Raw genomic sequence first — 19,244 nt, forward strand, 5'->3', positions numbered from 1 at the left:
CAATCATAATCCTACTTATCTGGAAATAGGCCCCATTGGATTCAGCAGGATTTATTTCTGAGCAGACATGGCTAGGATTGCACTGGAAAAAAAGGTCTGAAAGGAAAAACACCACCCTGCACTCTTTTTTGTGTCACCACCACACTAACCCAGATTGTCTCTGTCTTTTCCTAAATCAGCACTACTAATTGATGTGATTGAAATGCTTTGTAGTATCCCAGCAAGTAAGGCATGGCCATATCTCCCTGAGATGCCTTTTTATACATAGTTTTATTATTGAGCCTAGTTCTATTATTGACCCGGTGTACAAAGTAATTGAGTATCTTTTGCCACTAAAAATATTTCAAAAGGATAACTGGTGGTGGTGTCTGAAATAAGAGTAAGTAAAAGACGTCTTCGTTGCTGGTATCCATCATAGCCAGGGCAGATTAATCATGGACCGCTTCTCTACATCCCTTTTCATTTGACTCAACACAGTCTATAGTTTAATTTTTGCAGCTAATTCAGGTTTTGGGGGATTTGAACTCCCAGATACTTAATTGCCTTTGGGCTTATAGAAAAACCTGTGATTGCTTTGATTTGCTGCTGATGCTCGGGTCCGATGGTATTCAACTAAGGCCTACTCAGAGTAGACCCACTGAAATTAATAAACCTAAGTTAATCATATCTGTTAACTTCAATGGGTCTACACTGAATAGGACTAGCATTGAATATCTCAGATTATCTCAGATTTCTCCACATTAATCTGTAAATCTGTAAATCCATTACTTTGGGTATTGATTTCAGTGGGTCAAAAGACAAAATCACATAATAAGCAAGCATCCTAAAACATGATGCTCACTATTTACCTCACTAACCCATTTTTTAAATTTTAATGTCTGCTGCTAGCAGTTTGATGGACAATGCAAAATGCAACAGGAAGGGTGGACAATCTTGTTTTGTTCCTCTTCTAGAGTTACTTTCCTGGAATTGTAGCTGTTCAGTCTGACCCAAACTTTGGAATTTTGATAGAAATAATGAATGATATTACAAAGGTGATTCCCAAGTTAATCCTTTCTAGCAAGCATTCCATGAACACCCCCCCACCACCTGATCAAATGCTTTAAAAGCATCTAAAGAGAGGGTGGGTAACCTTTTCCTTGACTTGCTAATATATGTTGCATTAAGTATGCATCTTATAGGATCCGTTTTTGCCATCTCAGCATGAGCCTGCTTTATCTGGGCCAGTATATGATGTAATAAAAAGATTCATTCATGCTGATGGAAGAGCCATAAATAGCTCTTCATCCTGCTTCATCAGGGTAATCAATCTGCATAATTTTACAAGCTCCAAACCCTTTCCTGGTTTTGCCAGAACCACTATTTTAGACCCACCAAGACTGCTATAAGTCTTTCAAGAATAACAAGTCTGCTAGATAGAAAACCAAAATTTCCTTGAATTTTTAAAATCAAAATTTTCCAGGAGACCACCAACCTCCAGTGCTTTGTCTTTTGAGTTTTCTCCTTGATTTTTCTCTTCTGTAACCTGTTCATTCAAAACAAAACCCCAAACCCTTACATTCCTCTATTATTAGCCAAATCATGACCCTGTTTAGGACCGCCTGAAGAGGTTAGGCATGGGGGGCACTGTATTGCAGTGGTTCCATTCCTTCCTCTCTGGTAGGTACCAAAGAGTGGTATTGGAGGATGAGGTCTCGGATCCTTGGCCTCTCACTTGTGGGGTGCCACAGGGTTCCATCCTCTTCCCGATGCTGTTCAACATCTATATAAAGCCGCTGGGGGCAATCATCAGGAGATTTGGGCTGCAATGTCATCAGTATGCGGATGACACGCAGCTCTATCATTTAAATCTTCACCAAGGTTGGCTGTAGAAACCCTGTCCAAGTGCCTGGAGTCGGTGAGTGGCTGGATGGGAAGGAATAAGCTGAAGCTGAACCCTGACAAAACCGAGGTACTGTTTGTGGGAGACAAGGGAAGGCTAGGGGATGTGGACCTGGTGCTCAGTGGGGTACGATTGCCCCTGAAAGACCAGGTCCGCAGCCTGGGGGTCATTCTTGACTCCCAGCTGTCCATGGAGGCTCAAGTCCCGGCTGTGAGCCGGGCGGCGCTGTATCAACTCCATCTGATACGGAGGCTGCGCCCCTACCTTCCCAACCATCTGCTCCCACCGGTGGTACATGCCCTGGTCACCTCTCGCCTAGACTACTGTAATGTGCTCTACGTGGGGTTACCCTTGAAAACGGTCCGGAAGCTGCAACTGGTACAGAATGTGGCGGCTCGTCTGATTAAAGGCAGCCACCGGCAAGATCACATCACTCCAGTGCTGAAGGAGTTGCACTGGCTACCGGTTGTTTACCGGGCCCAATTCAAGGTGTTGGTTTTGACCTTTAAAACCCTATACGGTTTTAGCCCAGTCTATCTGAAGAAGCGCCTCCAGCATCGTCAGGGATGCCGCTCAACAAGATCAGCCTCAGAAGACCTTCTCTCAATCCCACCGGTTAAAACAGCTAGACTGGTGAGGACTAGAGAGAGGGCTTTTTCAATAGTGGCCCTCACCCTGTGGAACTCTCTCCCAAATGATCTCCGCCATGCCCCTTCTATGATGAGCTTCCGCCGGGCCTTGAAGACCTGGCTCTTCAGGCAGGCTTTTGGTGTGGGTTAGGTTTTTACTGTTATGGTTTTAAATTTTAACATTTTAATGTATTGTTTTTTTATCTTGTACGTCGCCCAGAGTGGCTGGACAACCAGCCAGATGGGCAACTAATAAATTTAATAAATAAATAAAATAATCAATTATTATCCAGTGCAGGATTTCCAGACTCCTACAGTTTTGAGTAAAATTATAGATTACTTACTACCTTATTTTAATTGCAAAAAAAGTTAAAAATCCACTGCTCTTTACTTTAACCTATTCACCATTTTTGAATTCTTGTTATTGAACTTGTACTGTTTCTTGTTCAGAAACAGAAGAGCATTAGTGATCTTTCTCCATTTCTAATATTTCCACCTCCTTCCACTTTTGCACCATTTGCATATAGATCTGGTTACAGTTCATGCTCTTATGCCATTTCTCCAAAAAGCTTCCTTGTGATCATCCCTCTCTCCCCATCTTGCTCATCTCTGGGAGCTGAATGTTCTATTGTACAAGTTCCCTGATTACCACCTTCATTGTATCCTACACCACCAGTGGCCCACCTCTGGAGTTACGTTAGAAATAACTAGAGAAGTCTTCCTCTACTTTTATATATGAATCATTTCCTATGAGGTATCCTTAAGCAATTTATAGTATAATAATACGTATAAAACCTTTACATACATTAAAACAATTGCAAAACAAAAACTATAAAAACAATTTAAAACAGCACAAGTATAACATCAATTCAAATCCAAGAGAGATACCAACTGGGATAAAGATTTTAGAAGGCTTGTGCTAAAACAATGTATTTAGCAGGCACAAAAAAGAGAATAGAGTAGGTGCCTGTCTGATCTGCATTCGGAGGGAGTTCCAAAGAATAAGTTCTGTTACACTAAAGACCCAATTCCAATATTGTGTGGAATGGACTGTGATGCTCCTGTAAATGTTGTTTAGTAATTATGGTAAGTGTCAGTTTTGTAGGGTAAATGTGGTAAGTAGAGTGTGTGAGAGGGGGGAGTACATGGGTTGGAATGCTGAGGAATGCTGAGTTGTGACTGGCTGAGTGGGTGGTTGAAGGTATAATGAGCGAATGACTTGGAGAGGGAGTTAATGGTTGTTGTGGTTGGTTCTGGGTTTTGGAGGGGTGGATTTGTGTTTAGGTGGGTAGTGAGGCAGGTTTTAGGACTAAGATATATAAAGCGAAAACTTGACTGTAACCACACGCATGTTGACTGAACTTAAAGTAATCTTGTTTATTCCTTGTGTTAATAAATAAATAGTTTTGATTTAACAACATGCCTGATCCTTGGCTGGGATATTACAGACCTGACGGGTGGGCAGAGCAAATACCAAAGCTGGGAACAGTATCAATAGTGGCAGGGGTAAAGGGATAGTGTAATAGCAGCAGGTATCCAAAGCAACCCAGGGCTGTAAACTTGAAAGGCAGAAAGATACAGGGGGGGGGGTTTGTGGCCTGTAAGTGCACCCAGACACCACGTAGCAACCTGTGGAGGAGACTAAGGCACAGTCTCAGGGTAGTATTGCATTACAGAGTGTCAGGTGGTGGCACCTAGTAGTGGAATCATGAGAGACCTGTGCTGGAGCCAGTGTGAGAGCTCCATTACGAGACCAGACTCAGAGTAGGGGTCAGACATGGACCTCCGAATAGAGTATCTCCAAAATGCCATCTGCAGGATGCCCTCCTTCAGAACACAGATCAGTTGTCATGAGCCATTAAGCAATGGCTTAAAATACCAGCCAGAAGTCACTTGCACTGGTGTGTGATCAGACACCCCTGTGTGCCCAGTAGTCAAGCCTAGAGCATCATGCAAGGCCTGGATACCAAGGTATGGTCTGTACAAGAGTAGAAATCTAGGCTAGGTGATTAATATGTAAAACTTCTTAGTTCTGGATTAACAAAGTGCCAGGCATTGTAAATTGTACACCTGAAGGTGTTCTTTTAGGGCAAGGTAACTCGGCTTCTATGCACCTTTGGTGTTTCTCCTCTTACTTTACACATCCTCTTACCATATTAAGGTTTTATTTATTTATTATTTAATTTGTATTCCGCCCTTCCTCCCAGCAGGAGCCCAGGGTGGCAAACAAAGCGCTAAAACACTTTAAATAATATTAAAAACATCTTAAAATACATTAAAACAAAACAGCGTTAAAAACATTTTAAAAGAACTTTTAAAAAGGGTTAAAAACAGTATTAAAAACATATTAAGCAATTCTAACACAGACGCAGACTGGGATAGGTCTCAACCTAAAAGGCTTGTTGAAAGAGGAAAGGTTCCCGCTTACAATTACTTTGTTCTCTCAAATGGTCTAATTTGTTGAATAGCTTATCCATTCATCGGTGCTGGGCCTTACATGGTTGTAAATTGTGACTCCTTTTTTTGCATTCTGTTAAGTTTTATAAATGCATACCTTTATTGTTGGCCTCCCTTCCATTTGCCATGCAAGTGAGCTCACCAGTGGCTCTGTTTGCTTTACAAGACCCTGGCAGCAAATACTGAACCCCAAAACACTTATTCTTCAAAAAGCAGGCAGAACGTTGCAAGGTCTCTCTTGAAGATATATTATAGATGGCTTTTCCTTCTTTGCCATCTTTGATGCCCTCCTTCTTGTGATTGGATTTCCGAACCCATTAACTAAGCATATATAACTCTACATCTTAGCGGTAGAGCATCTGCTTTGTATGCAGGAGATCCCAGGTTCAGTCCCTGGCATCTCCAAGTAGGATTAGAGGGTCTCCAGTTTGAAATTCTGGAGAGTTACTGCCAGTCACTGTAGACAATGCAGAGAAATCTGTCTGGCTTTTTTTAGAGACTGTTTTGAGCTCTAAATCAGTATGAATCGATTGGGTCAACTCGACTTGTTCTGTAGCGATTTGTAGCTGCCTCAATCCAATCCGGATTTGGCACAAATCTGCCCAGTTTGGTTTGGGATTCAGCAGGATATGTTGCACTGCCCTATTTCTGACCCTTCCCCACTGCAAGATGGTCCCCTTTGTTGATGCATACACAAAACATTACTGCCCTGAGGCCTAGCTGAGTCATTAGGCTTCATTCTGAATCTCTACAAGAATTCTCACCTTCTCATGCTTCAAGTTGGGCAATAATGAAACGAACCACTATAATAATGTAGTAATGTAATGACATGAAAGAAGGCTTCTAAACTGGCTACACCAGTTCCAAAATGCCTTGTGCTTCTAAACTCAGTCTGCACCTGTGTTTTTAAGCTCCTTCACTTGCAGTTGCAATCCCTTTGTACTGTTTGCCAGCACTTTAAATTTGCTTTGGGTTTTTTTAATCACTGAGTACAATTTCTCTGTCATCCCACCTTTTTTTTTTTTACAATAATTTTTATTCAAATTTTCATAAAACATACAAAACAAAATCATAAAACATTCAAAGACAAAAAACAAAACAAAAATGATTAAACAAAAAAATAAAATGTTGACTTCCCATTTGTCGCAGATCAAATCAGTTATAGGTCTACAATATATAACAATCCTGTCTCTTAAATTATATTATAAAATCACTTTCCTCCAGTAGTTATCTTAATTAATCATCAAATCTCATAAACATTACTTTATTCTTTCCACAAAAAGTCAAAGAGAGGTTTCAATTCTTTAAGAAATATATCTATCAATTTTTCTCCAAATAAACATGTCGATTAATCCATCTCGTTAATAATAATAATAATCTTATTGTCATAACCATAATCCAAATAAACATATCGATTAATCCATCTCATCAAAATCTGTTAAGTCCAATAATTTCAATAGCCATTATTCCATTATCCATATTAATTCCATCTTCCATCTTCAATAGTCCTGTTAAGTCCAGTAATTTCAGTGTCCAATCTTCCATTATCAGTATTCCATAATAATCTTGCTGTCATAGCCATAGTCATATAATAAGAGTCTGATGGGAATTTCCTCTATCCCAAATATTTTCTTGCCATCAATTCTGAATAAGTTGCTGAAATATTGTTGTAAAGTCATATCTCTGTTCTTCTTTTTTACAAAATGCACTGGCTCATCTCTTGAGAGTTTTTCCATTGTCACATGGCTGCAGTTAATTCCATAGATTTTCTCTATATCAAGCTCCATCACGTCATTCCAGTCCAGAAGATTATCCAAGCCATTGATAACTTTATCTCTAATATCTTCATTAATTTCTTCAGAGATAACGTTAAATTCCAAACAGTAGATTTTATTTCTAATATCCATAAACTCCAGATCTTTTTCCAATTCCACATTTGTTCCAATCTCCAGGGCTTGTATCTTCCCTTTATTTTTTCTTTTCTCATCTGTGATCTCATTCTCCTCTCTCACAGGACCCCCTATTTCTTTAAGCTCCTGCGTCATTTTGCTCAGTTCAATTTTCAGCTCCTTACTGCCCTGTCGCAGGGTTTGTTTCGTTATCTCAATCTCATCCATTATTTTCTGAAACATAATTACTTCCAGATTCTCAGCCACTTTCTTGATTGCCATTTTTAAAACCACGAAAACAAAACAAAACAAAAAGAAGAACCACTTCTTATTTCAGCAACAATTGGGTTAATATTCCAGGCTTGATGACATCACAGTATAAACAGAGCAGCCTGCCTTATCTCTCTATGTTCAAGAATACAAAACAAATTTAGTTCCCAGCATCAAAACAGTTAGTGGCGTCGTGAAGAAGCAGATTCGTCAAAATAAAATAGACCAAAAAGAGAATAGTCCCAGACAATATAATGTTCCTCGGAATAGAAATCCCTCTTCTGTTTATATCTTCAGAATGCACTTCCAGGACAGCTTTTTGCAATAGAAACAGAGATAAGCTGTTAATTTCGTGAATAACAGAGAAGAGTTATAGCTCACCCAGAAGTTCTTTAAAGCTGATTCATTTGACAAATCTCTTTTTGCTGCAACAATTTAAACCAAGTAAAAAAAAGAATAGAAAGAAGGGTGCTTGCCTGTTAGTCCGTTTTCTCTTTGAAGAAAAGATAAACGTATCGCATTAATCAGATAGAGCTTGTTCGGAAGTCCGTCCGGCATTGCTGGCTGGACCTTTTCTCATAAATTAATGAAATCCAGTCCTCCCAACAAAAACAGGCTTTTGAGGTTGATCTCTACATTTCTCCCTGCCCGGGAGAAATTTCATCAGTCAAAAAAAAATGTTCTGACTGATTTATATCTGAATAAGCTTCTTTTGAGGCAGGAGCCCGTCTCAAAAGCAGGCACAAGCGAAGTCACCCTTCCCGGAAGTCTGTCATCCCACCTTTTGATGTCCTCTTAACTGCTCTGCTAAATCCATGATCTTTGATTTCCAGCAGTTAAATAGCTGCCTTCCACTTTATTTATTTATTTGTGGATTTTTAAACCACTACTCAACAAATGAAGCAGCGAATATCTCTCCCTGTATGTGTGTGTGTGTGCATTCATGTGTGCATTGTAAAAATCAGATAGCAATCTAAAAATGGTCCTTAAAAGCATCAAATTACGAAATTCCATATAGTATAAAATGGCTGAGTCACTCTTAAGGGGAACTCTTCTTAAAAAGATGAGTTTTCAGTTGCCCCCTAAATGAAAACTCTAGTTCAATCTAAAGCTGCTTCCATATTGCTAGAGCTGCAGCGCTAAAGTCTTGGTTATAGCTCATGTCAGGCATGCCTCTGCAGCATACAGAAGTCTTAATGTCTTATCAGAGGAACACAATTGCCAGCTAGGAGTATATGGGGCAAGTCAGTCTTTCAGATAGCCTGGCCATAAGTTGTATAAGGGTTTAAATGCTAAAAGCAAAACCTTAAACTGAGCCTTGGCAGCCAGTGCAGTTCTCTTAGCAGATTTGACAGGAGGTGTCCAAGAGAAGCCCTATATGGAGTGTGTTACAACAATCCAATCCTGAGGTTATTTATGCCTGGACCATGGTGCCAAGCTATCCCATTCCAGGAATGGACATGGCTCTGTTATCAGTTGGCAAAAGGCACTCTAGCCACTGAGGCTACCTGTGCTCCAGTGACAGAGGTGGATCCAGGAGCATCCCCAGACTGCATTCTTGTTCCTTCAGATGGAGTGCAACCTCTCCCCAAACAGGTAACCAAACTATTTATTGAACTTGGACACCACTCACCCATGGGACCTCCATCTTCCCAGGATTGAAACTCACTTTATTGGTCCTCATATGGTCCACTACTGCAACCAGACTCTGTTTCAGGACTTGCAGTTCAGATGTTACAGAGATATAGAGCTGTGTGATTTCAATGTAGCGACAACACTTTGTATTCAGATCCCCTAATGACCACTCCCAGTGGCTTCATATAGATATTAAATAGCATTCAGCGTAAACTGGTGCCCTGTAGCATCCAATAGCAGGAACTCGTCCCTCAGTGCTTCTCTTGATTGCTACTTCTTTTAACTACTTGTGAAAGAGAATTGATCTGCTATAGTGATGAAGAGTTGCCATTTCAGATGGCTGTTGGCGTGGTTCCCTCCTTTCTTGACAATTCATGTTGGACTTGCAACTACTTTGCCCAAAATAGAATTTTAAAACTTTTCTCGTGGGGCATAAAGTTTTTAGCTTTACTTAGTTGCTTCTGCAGTGCATTTTGGTTCCTCACTTCGCAGTGAGGGACAGAGTTCTCAAGTTCAGCTACCTTCACTGTCTGGTACATCACCCCCTCTAAACAGCATTTCTGATGGTTGTTGTGACCTGTGAGTTTCAGAGTCTGTGGCTCTTGTCCTATTAAATCTTCCATGATAAAGAACAAAAATGATACATGCTCAGATACTTTAATAAGAGAGGCTCAATGGACCAGGTCTCCTTTGTTAGGGGAGTGGGCACTTGTGCAGTTCAGGGGATGCAGTTATCCTCCTTGTAGGACACACATAATGAAGCTGCATTGTATGTCTTTACAAGACACTTTAAAGCAGACATACCTCCTTCACCAAAAGCATTTGACAGTAGTATAGTAAGTAAAATTTTATTTCAGTCACAGACCAGTACATAGACATCATAAATGAAAACCATTTAAAATACATAAAATCAGGGTTGAGTAAAAGATTACTGTCAGTACAGGCTTCCTATATAAAATCATTTATCATTTTCCGACATACAATGGTAGAAGCATAGAAACTAGCCACTCTTGCTGTAACTTGTAGATTCATGTCTGCCAAAAAATGTGTTGGGTAAAACTCATCAGATTTACCTGTAATGCACTGTAAATTTGGAGTGATAAAAGAATAACAAAGATTCCTATAAAAAGTACAATACAATAAAACATGACCCACAGTTTCCATTCCTCCCATTGTGCATGGGCAGACCTGTTCATGGTGGGGTACCCTTCTGTACCTTCCATCCAGGAGGGCAGATGGCAGAACATTGGACCTAGCTGCTGTGAAAGCTCTTCTGTATTTAGGATATTCAGATATGTCAGGTAATGCATGGGCACCATTGCTCTCCTGTTGCCCCTGAACTCGGAGTGCCTGACAGCAAGACTCAATTGATTTTGTAATTCTGTATCCCAGATTCACTGTTAGCTAGTAGTACTGTATGTACAGGCGTATGCCGCTTTAACGTATGCAATGGGACCGGAGAGTATACTTTAAGCGAAAATAACCTTTAAGTGAAGCAATTGTCTTCACTTGTACTGCATGCAGTCACCACTAGATGGCAGCGGTGTCATGCCAATAGAATCATAGAATCATAGAGTTGGAAGGGGCCTTGTAGGCCATCGAGTCCAATCCCCTGCTCACAGCAGGAAATCCACAGCTTGAGCATCTCCCTCAGATAGCTGTCCAGCCTCTGCTTGAAGACATCCAGCGAAGGGGATCCCTCAGCCTTCTCTTCACCAGACTGAACATGCCAAGTTCCTTCAACCTTTCCTCGTAAGACTTGTTCTCCATACCGGCTATCATCCTCGTTGCCCTCTTTTGAACCCGCTCTAACTTGTCTATATCTTTCTTAAAATGAGGCGCCCAGAACTGAACACAGTATTCCAGATGAGGCCTGACTAATGCAGAATATAGTGGGACTATTACTTCCCTCGACCTGGAAACTATAGCTCTGTTTATGCAGCCCAAAACCGCATTTGCCTTTTTTGCCGCAGCATCACACTGCCGGGTCATGTTCAACTTGCGATCCACTACAATTCCAAGGTCCTTCTCACACACACTACTGCTAAGCCGGGTATTTCCCATCCTGTACCCGTGCATTTTGTTTTTGTGGCCTAAATGCAGAATCCTGCATTTGTCTTTATTGAATGTCATTTTATTAATTTCAGCCCAATTTTCTAGTCTATCCAGGTCCCTTTGGATTTTATTCCTGTCTTCCATTGTGTTAGCTATCCCTCCCAGTTTCGTATCATCCGCAAATTTCATAAGGCTTCCCTCCACCCCATCATCTAAGTCATTGATAAAAATGTTGAAGAGTATCGGCCCCAGGACAGAACCCTGTGGCACTCCACTGGAAACCTCCTTCCAGTCCGAAGCAGAGCCACCGACGACCACTCTTTGAGTATGGTTTTCCAACCAGTTGTGAATCCACCTGACAGTATTTCCATGTAGTCTGCATTTGACGAGTTTGCTAATCAAAAGGTCGTGGGGGACTTTGTCAAACTCTTTGCTGAAATCTAGATAGATGACATAAAGTATACGTTATCGCGAAGTGCACGAACGTTAACCGGGGTATGGGGACGAATGGAGCATGTAAGTTATAGCGAGGCAACGTTAAGCGGGGTATGCCTGTATAAGAGAATGGTGCCCCTGCTGCCTGTAGGCTGCTGGGTATGGAACCCATCCCATGGTTGGCACTGCTTTTGTATATTACATCTGAAATGGCTTCTTTTGAAATGCTGTTTACTGAGGTAGCAACCCTATTTTCTTACTCCATTTCTGAACCATACAATCTGAGATAGGGGAGTTGGAAAGTTTCAGTTCCAGGATACTTCCTTCTGTCTGCTTCTCAATATTTTCTCCTGCATGTATTGTTGTTGAAATGTATCCAATAGGTTTGAGAGACCTTATTTTGCTGAGATTTATCTGGGGAGTTTAATAAACCTCTTCTTGGTATCGTAGCAAATTGGATGTTGCCAAGGACAGCATCAAGATGTAGCCAAGATGAGGTACTCTTTTAGATGTGATATGCCCCTCCTTGTACCTGCAGGTCAATAAAAATTGTATATGTAAGAAAATGTTTCCCTTTTCCAGTGTAGAGCATTTGCATCTGCCATCTGTAACTGCCATTTATATTGGGGCTCCACAATGATAGATCAAGAATGTGCTACAGGCAAGGCAGTATCTTGTATTTTTAACCACTCATTTCAGTCTTTTAACTCCCAAGGAAAACTAGAATACATGCACAACAATAATCAATGAACTGAATTTTAATAATAAACTTACAATTAATGAAATTCTTTAAACTCACTCAAGATCAATCCAGGAACACTAAAATGAGACCAGCCTCTACCTCCATCTCTGAAAGAATTTCTAAATAAAAACATCAAGGACATAAAGACTTCTAAATAAAGACATCTTTGTGCACTGCATAAAAATGTTGAAGGAGCTCTGTCATAGCTAAAGGTGACTTGGCTGAGAAAAAGCCCAACTCTTTATTATGCAAATCAGTTTGGAATATTTCATTGTATTAGTGATTGAATCGATAAGTAGTGTACATCCATGACTAATTGTTACATGGATATTAAAATGGTTTTGTTACCTACGAGCTGGCATTCTTTTTTATACTTTTTTGTGGGGGAGGAGAGGATTGGTCCTTGTTTTTCTCATCAGATTCTCATCCCTTTATTTATTACTGCTGCAGGTCTTCGAGTCAATGGAGAACTTGTCACTGCTTACCCACAGGTAGTGGTGGTTCGTGTGCCAACACCATGGGTCCAAAGTGACAGTGATATTACGGTTCTTCGCCATCTGGAAAAGATGGGTTGCCGGCTAATGAACCGTCCTCAAGCCATACTTAATTGTGTCAATAAGTTCTGGACTTTCCAAGAGCTAGCTGGCCATGGTGTGCCTCTTCCAGACACCTTTTCCTATGGTAAGTCACATAGATTGAAATAATATTCACTAATAGGCAAAAAACCTTGCGGTTTAAGAACGTACCTATAGCCCACAGATATTTCTATCAGACTTTAAAAAGCAGGGAAATTGGGCAGCTATAGTGAATGCACCAGGGGAGCAGGAGACCTGACCTTCTCTCTGATATATTGGAATGCCCTACAAATTTGTAAAAATGCAGACACAATTTGGATTGGTCTTTCCCAGTCTAATCCACTTCCTGTCTAGCTTGGAAGAATTTGGTAACAGGAGGGGAGGGCAGGTTTGATCATTTGCATGCTTTTTGAGTTCAGTGGGATTTACTCCTGTGCAATTGTGCTTAGGATAGGTGAAACTTACCTGGGAGAGGGGAGGGGGAGGGGAGGAGTTTGAATGGGTGGGCATTGGGCAGAGGGGAAGCCCCTTCCCTTTCCAAAAGAAAAAAATTGTGAACAGTATCATTCTTTTTCAGGGTTTCCCTCACCTTTTTATTCTACAGCAGGCACGTGTACCCTCCCACCCAAATTTAAACCAAAGCTGTGCCTGGCCACATCCACACCAGATCTTTATTTCACCTCACTGGTTTTTCTCTCTCTTTTTACACTTTGAGCTCTTGATTCTCTCTGTTTTGTGTATCGCATGAAAATTTAGAGGGTTGTTAAGCAAGCATTTTTGAGTTCAGGACTATAAGTTTTGTAAGGTTTTGTTTTGAAATGAGCTTATGGGAAGGATCAGAATGGCATGGGGGTATTTTCAATTTAACATAGCGGAATGCGAAAAATCCATGCTGGCTGTATAATTATGGTCCAGAAAGAATTGGGAAAAGAATCTGCAACTTAACTAATGACAAATTATGAAGCGGCATTGAAACTGACAAAGGCCTACTTTGCTGCCTACACTCCATCCTTGAAGAGCCATACAGCAGAGTTGTTCTGGGTAGTCTGGTGACTGCTTATACCAGAAGTGGTGGACAGACCTCTGAAGAATTCGGTAGAATGATATGAGCAGTTTCCACACTCTCAAGTTTAAAATCCCTCAGCTCCATAGTGCTCTGGATGCTGAAGTTGCAACTCCAGGTAAGGTGCTCGATGTGGCGCCTCCCCATATTGTATGGGATCAGTTTTAGTTTCTGATCAGTTTTTAGTTTCTGTAGCCTGATGATGTGGACAAAACCCCTGCAATATGACCAGCTTCTTGCTGTCTTGACACCTGGTCATCCTGGCTGGTGAAAGCAGGGGAGGGGAGCACGTAGGCTTAGGGTGTGATGAATGCAATGAATTGTCCCTCCTGTCCTTTAAAAAGGGGGTAGTGTGTCAAATTCTGCACATACCCACCCTGGACTCTGTGGTCTATAACAACTACCACCTGATCACAAGGCAAGGTTGTGGGAGACAGTGGTTGCAGATCAGTTGCTGGAGGATACTGATTATCTGGGTCCATTTTGATCTAAATTCAGGCATGGTTTTGGGACTGAATCAGCCTTGTTGCCCTGGTGGATGATGTATAATGAGAATGGGTCTGGGAGAGTGTGATGCTCCGTCTGCTCCTATGGTTGATCATAGAATCCTTTTAGGTCAGCTCTAGGGATACTGCTTTACTGTGGTACCACTCCTATCTGTAGGGCCTTGTCCAGAGAATTGCATTGCGAGGTTGTGTTTTGGCCCTATAATCCTTTGACTGTGGTGTGGCACAGGGCACTATCTTGTCCCCAATGCTGTTTCACATCTATATGAAGCTGTTGGTCATTAGGAGTTTGGGGGCAAAGTGGCATCAGTACACTGATGATTTGCATCTATTTCTCTATGACATCTGGCTCAGGAGAGACTGTGCATTGTTTGGTTGCAGTGGTGGATGAAGTGAGGGTCAGTAAGCAGAGATTGAACCTTGGGAAGATGGAAATACTGTGGGTAGGTGATTCTTGTGCTGCAAGATTAATAAGTTTCCTGTTTTAAACAAGGTTGCACTCACTCTGAAGAAACTTGTACATAGATTGAGGGGTGTTCCTGGATTCATCTTTGCCACTGGAGGCTCAGGTAGTCTCAGTGACTAGGAGTGCCTTTTACTAGTACAGTTGGTATGTCAGTTACAGCTGTTCTTTGGCAGGGATAGCTTAGTCTCAGTGAATCTTGCATTAGCAACCTCAGTACTCTATTGTTGCAATGTGTCTATGTGGAACTATACTTGGGCCTGGGCAAAAGCCCTAGCAGGCGCAAAATGTCGTAGCTAGATTATGGACAAGGTGCTTGCAATGATGTGACCAGCAAAGTGTCCTCTTGACCCTTGCCCTTCTTTGCTTATTAAAGCTTGCTGAGGGGGCTTGACTGAATAGATCCAAGGTGTGGTCAACGCATCTTTGCGGGAGGAAGTGATTCCAGCTGCCCTGAAAGAGGCGGTGATTCAACTGCTACTGAAAAAGTCCACCCTGGAACCATTGGTTTGTGACAACTACTGCCCAGTTGCAAATAACCCCTTTGTAGGGAAGGTGATTGAGAGGGTTGTGGCGCAGTAATTGCAAGTACTCTTGGATAAAACAGATTATCTTGACCCATTCCAGTCTGGGTTCAGGCCTGGTTATGGGGCTGAATTGACCTTGGTTGTCCTGATGGAAGACCTTTATCGGGAGAAGGACGAGGAGGGTGACCTTGTTATTCTTGATCTCTCTGCAGCTTTTGATACAATTGCTGATTGTATCCTTCTGGGCCGACTTGGTGAGATGGGTATTGGAGGCACTGTTTTACAGTGGTTCGATCCTATCTCCAGGGTCATTTTCAGACAATACCATTGGGTGAGTGTCTTTTGGCCCCCTGGCAGTTGTGCTGTGGGGTGCTGCAGGGTACCATTTTTGTCCTCCATGCTGTTAATAACATCTATATGAAGCCCTTGGGAGTGGATTTGGGGTGAGGTGTCTGCAGTACACTGACGATACCCAGCTCTATTTCTCTATAACATCTGAATTGGGAGAGGCCATGGACTGTTTCCTGGACTCAGTGGTGTGCTGGATGAGGGCGAGTAAACCGAGTCTGAATCCTAGCAAGTCGGAAACACTTGGTGGTTCCCAAGTTCGGATAATTGGTCAGTTGCTTGCTTGGGATGAGGTTGTACTCTCTCTCAAAGAGCAGGTCCGTGGTGGTGCTCCTGGATCCATCTTTGTCACTAGAGGCCCATTTCTGGCCCAGGAAAGCCTGACCACTGTTGCCCATGCACTGGTAATCCCTAGGTTGGATTACTGTAATGCAGTCTATGTGGGACTACCCTGGAGATTGGTCTGGAAGCTGCAGCTGGTGCAAAATGCGGTGGTGAGACTGCTCACTGAGGCAGGATATCGCCAATGTGTCACCCTGCAGCTGAAAGAATTGCACTGGCTCCTTATTAGGTACCGGGCTAAGTTCAAGGTTCTAGTTTTGGTGTACAAAGCCCCATACATCTTGGGACTAGGATACCTGAAATATACCCACTTGATTACTGTCCTCTGCAGGTGAGGACCTCCTGCAGAGAACATCTTACCAGGAGGTCCGTTCTGCACAACATAGGAAACGGACCTTTAGTGTAGTGACACCGACCCTTTGGAATTTCCTCCCCTTAAATACTGTATTAGACAGGCATAATCTCTGTTATCTTTTCGGCACCTACTAAAGACCTTCCTCTTTCAACAAGCCTTTTAAGTGGAGACCTTATCCTAGTCTGCGTCTGTGTTGGAATTGCTTTTTAATATGTTTTAAAAAGCTTTTTTTTTTAAAAAAAAAAGATGTTTTCAAAGCTTTTCTAAAAAATGTTTTTAAAGATGTTTTCTTTTAATGTATTTTACAGTCTGTTATTATGATGCATTGAAGTATTTGTAGTTCTTTTGTTTGCCGCCCTGGGCTTCTACTGGGAGGAAGGGCGGGATATCAATCTAATTAATAAATAAATAGACTGTTGGAGGGGACAGATAAACATCACATAACTCAGGTGCTTGTGTTTATGAGGCAACAATTTAGGCCCAGGTTACTTTAAAGACCATTTTATTTTACCAAAATTATTTAATAATAATAATAATTTACTGTTTGATTGTAAACAGAATCTTTAAGCAGTTTACAAAAAATAAAACAAACATTTAAATTGTCAATAAAAGACAATGTTAAATGGCATATCCTTTGCCTGATCACATAGCTGGTATTGCACAGTGGGGAGGACAGCCCGGCTGGGAGGCCAGAGTCTGTGAGTTCAAATCCCTGCTTGTGTCTCCTGGGTGTCAAGGGCCAGCTAAAGATCACCCCCAGAGTGAGTGGCTCAGGGGTTACATGCCCTGGCACCTGTGCAGCCGTGGGCAAGCTGCATAGTCCCAAGGAGCCCAGTTGCCCTCCAGCTGGCAGTTGAGGACGAGGAAGGGGCTGGCTTGTGCAGCTGTGGCGAGCTGAGCAGGCCCTAGCCAGCTGGGGGGACTAGCCTCAGAGGAAGGCAATGGTAAACCCCCTCTGAATACCGCTTACCATGAAAGCCCTATTCATAGGGTCGCCATAACTCGGGATCGACTTGAAGGCAGCCCATTTCCATTTTTTTTGCCTGATCACTGATACTGTATTGTGTTATTTTTATTGTAGTTTTAATGTTCACCGCTGCTGCTTTTCTAGGTCAGGAAGACAGGAGGTAAGGCCCAGGATGATAGCCCAGAGAGCTGTTGCTAGTCGGGCGGTATATAAGCTTAATAAAATAAATAATAAAAATAAAAATCTTCAGGGAAGTCACTATTAGTGGCCCACCATTGCTCAGACATATGGCTCATGTACACCAGGAGGTGTGTGTTCAGTATTATGGGTCCTACTCTGTGGAAGTCCCTCTTGACTGACATCACACAAGCAGGCCCTTCCCTATTGAACTTCCTGTGCTTGGTAAATACAAATTTCAGCAGAGAGGCAGCATGCTTCTGAAAACCAGTTGCTGGAAGCCTCAGGAGGGGAGAGTGTTCTTGCATTCGGGTCCTGCTTGCGGGCTTCCCCCAGGCACCTGGTTGGCCACTGTGAGAACAGGATGCTGGACTAGATGGGCCACTGGCCTGATCCAGCAGGCTCTTATGTTCTTATGTTATTTTATGTAAGTTTTTCTGATTTTATTGTTAAATTTTATTGATTTTATGCTGAATACCTTTGGTATCCCTCCTATATCTCTGCTGTACACCCTCTAGAAACTGCAGTGTTAAGCAGTATATAAACTATTTTAAAAAATAAAAATAAAAATTCAGAGGAATAGTCATGTTAGTTTTTTTCATCCCTCCACTCCTCTGCCACATCCCCAGGCAACCCCAACCCCCTCAGGCATTCCTACTCTCCTCACCAACCCACTTGCCTCATCTATTCCTCTACCACTGCTGTCCCACACAGCTTCAGACAAGCATTGCCGTAATGCAAGGCACCTGGGTTGCACACCGGCCTACGTAGGTTGTCCCTGCCTTTGCCTTCACTGCACAAACTGTGCCGCAGCCTAGGCCACACATGTCCCGCTGCCTAGGCTGGACAGCAGCCCCTGACCCACTTAGGGTGCAGCCACTGCATCGCTCCTGCCATGCCTAGGCCACCCACTCACCAAGGCTGCCACCACTGCCTTGCCTGCTTGCCGTGGTGAGCAGTACGAGTGGCATGCAGGTGTGAGGAGTGGAAGCATTTACACTGCAGTTCACAGCACTACCTGTCTGTGGCACTGTGAACTGCAGCATTACATTTTTATGTATAAAATTTAATGTGGACTATCATTCAGCCATTTTCGGCTTGCTAAATATGTAGGTAAACAAAACCTTCCTCATCTGTTACATAACATTTTGTGTGCTATTAATGGTGGTTAATGATATAAATTGTCTCACTGTTCCATGTCTTTCCCCCCTGCCCCTCAGCAGGGTAGCTGCTGCTTTTCTGGGTCAGGAAGACAGGAGGTAAGGCCCAGGATGATAGATGTATCCGTCAGACTGTATTTAAGATTCCAATCTGTGGAGGGCTTAGAAATATGTTTTTCTTTATGTGTATGTAAGGAGCTGGACTCGAGCTTTCCTCTTTCCCTCAAGCGCCAGATGGTCAAGATGTGGTGCTGCCAAGAGAAGCAAGATGTGCTACAGTGCACGTATTCCGTTTGAGCAAATATAGTGCAGAACTAATTCCGGCTTGTTATACAAGCTTTTTTAATCAGATTTTCAGTGCCTTCGTTTCTAACACTTACCTCCCCATTTACTACCCTGCTGACACCTAATTTCTCCCCTTTGATTCCACAGCTCTGGTAGTACAGAGGAACTGAAGTTTGTGTTATATGAACCTCTGCTCTAGGTCCCTTTTGTTATTTGTGGAATGCTTCTTTGACATGTGTATAAGGAATGTAGTAGGGCTTTCTTGAGGATAACCTCCATCTACTAAGCCAGGGTGGGGAACCTCAGGCCTGGAGGCCCAGTGGCTTTGAGACTCTCCAAGCCTCTCCAGCCATCAGGACTGTGCCCAAGCCACGCTGCTCATTAACTCTACTCTGTGCCATCCTTGAGTGCTTTAGCCTAACTGAAATGTGTCTTTGAACTGTGATAATGCTTGCCTTAATGTAGGAAGGAAAGGTGTACGA

The 19,244-nt window shown here is 42.3% G+C and overlaps 1 protein-coding gene across 9 annotated transcripts in view; it reads left to right on the top strand.

Annotated features, from left to right (window-relative positions):
• RIMKLB (ribosomal modification protein rimK like family member B) overlaps positions 1 to 19,244 on the top strand; it is a 114,845-nt gene that overhangs the window by 37,233 nt on the left and 58,368 nt on the right. For all 9 annotated transcript variants that reach the window (XR_009757756.1, XM_061583164.1, XM_061583155.1 and 6 more), the window contains one exon: positions 12,445 to 12,675. Coding sequence is in view for 8 of the 9 variants with exons in the window: in XM_061583164.1 (XP_061439148.1) it covers positions 12,445 to 12,675 (231 nt within the window). In the remaining variant the exon portion in view is untranslated. The remainder of the gene's footprint in view (positions 1 to 12,444; positions 12,676 to 19,244) is intronic.

Source organism: Rhineura floridana, chromosome 1 (genome assembly GCF_030035675.1).
Source record: "Rhineura floridana isolate rRhiFlo1 chromosome 1, rRhiFlo1.hap2, whole genome shotgun sequence".
NCBI classification, from domain to species: Eukaryota; Metazoa; Chordata; class Lepidosauria; order Squamata; family Rhineuridae; genus Rhineura; species Rhineura floridana.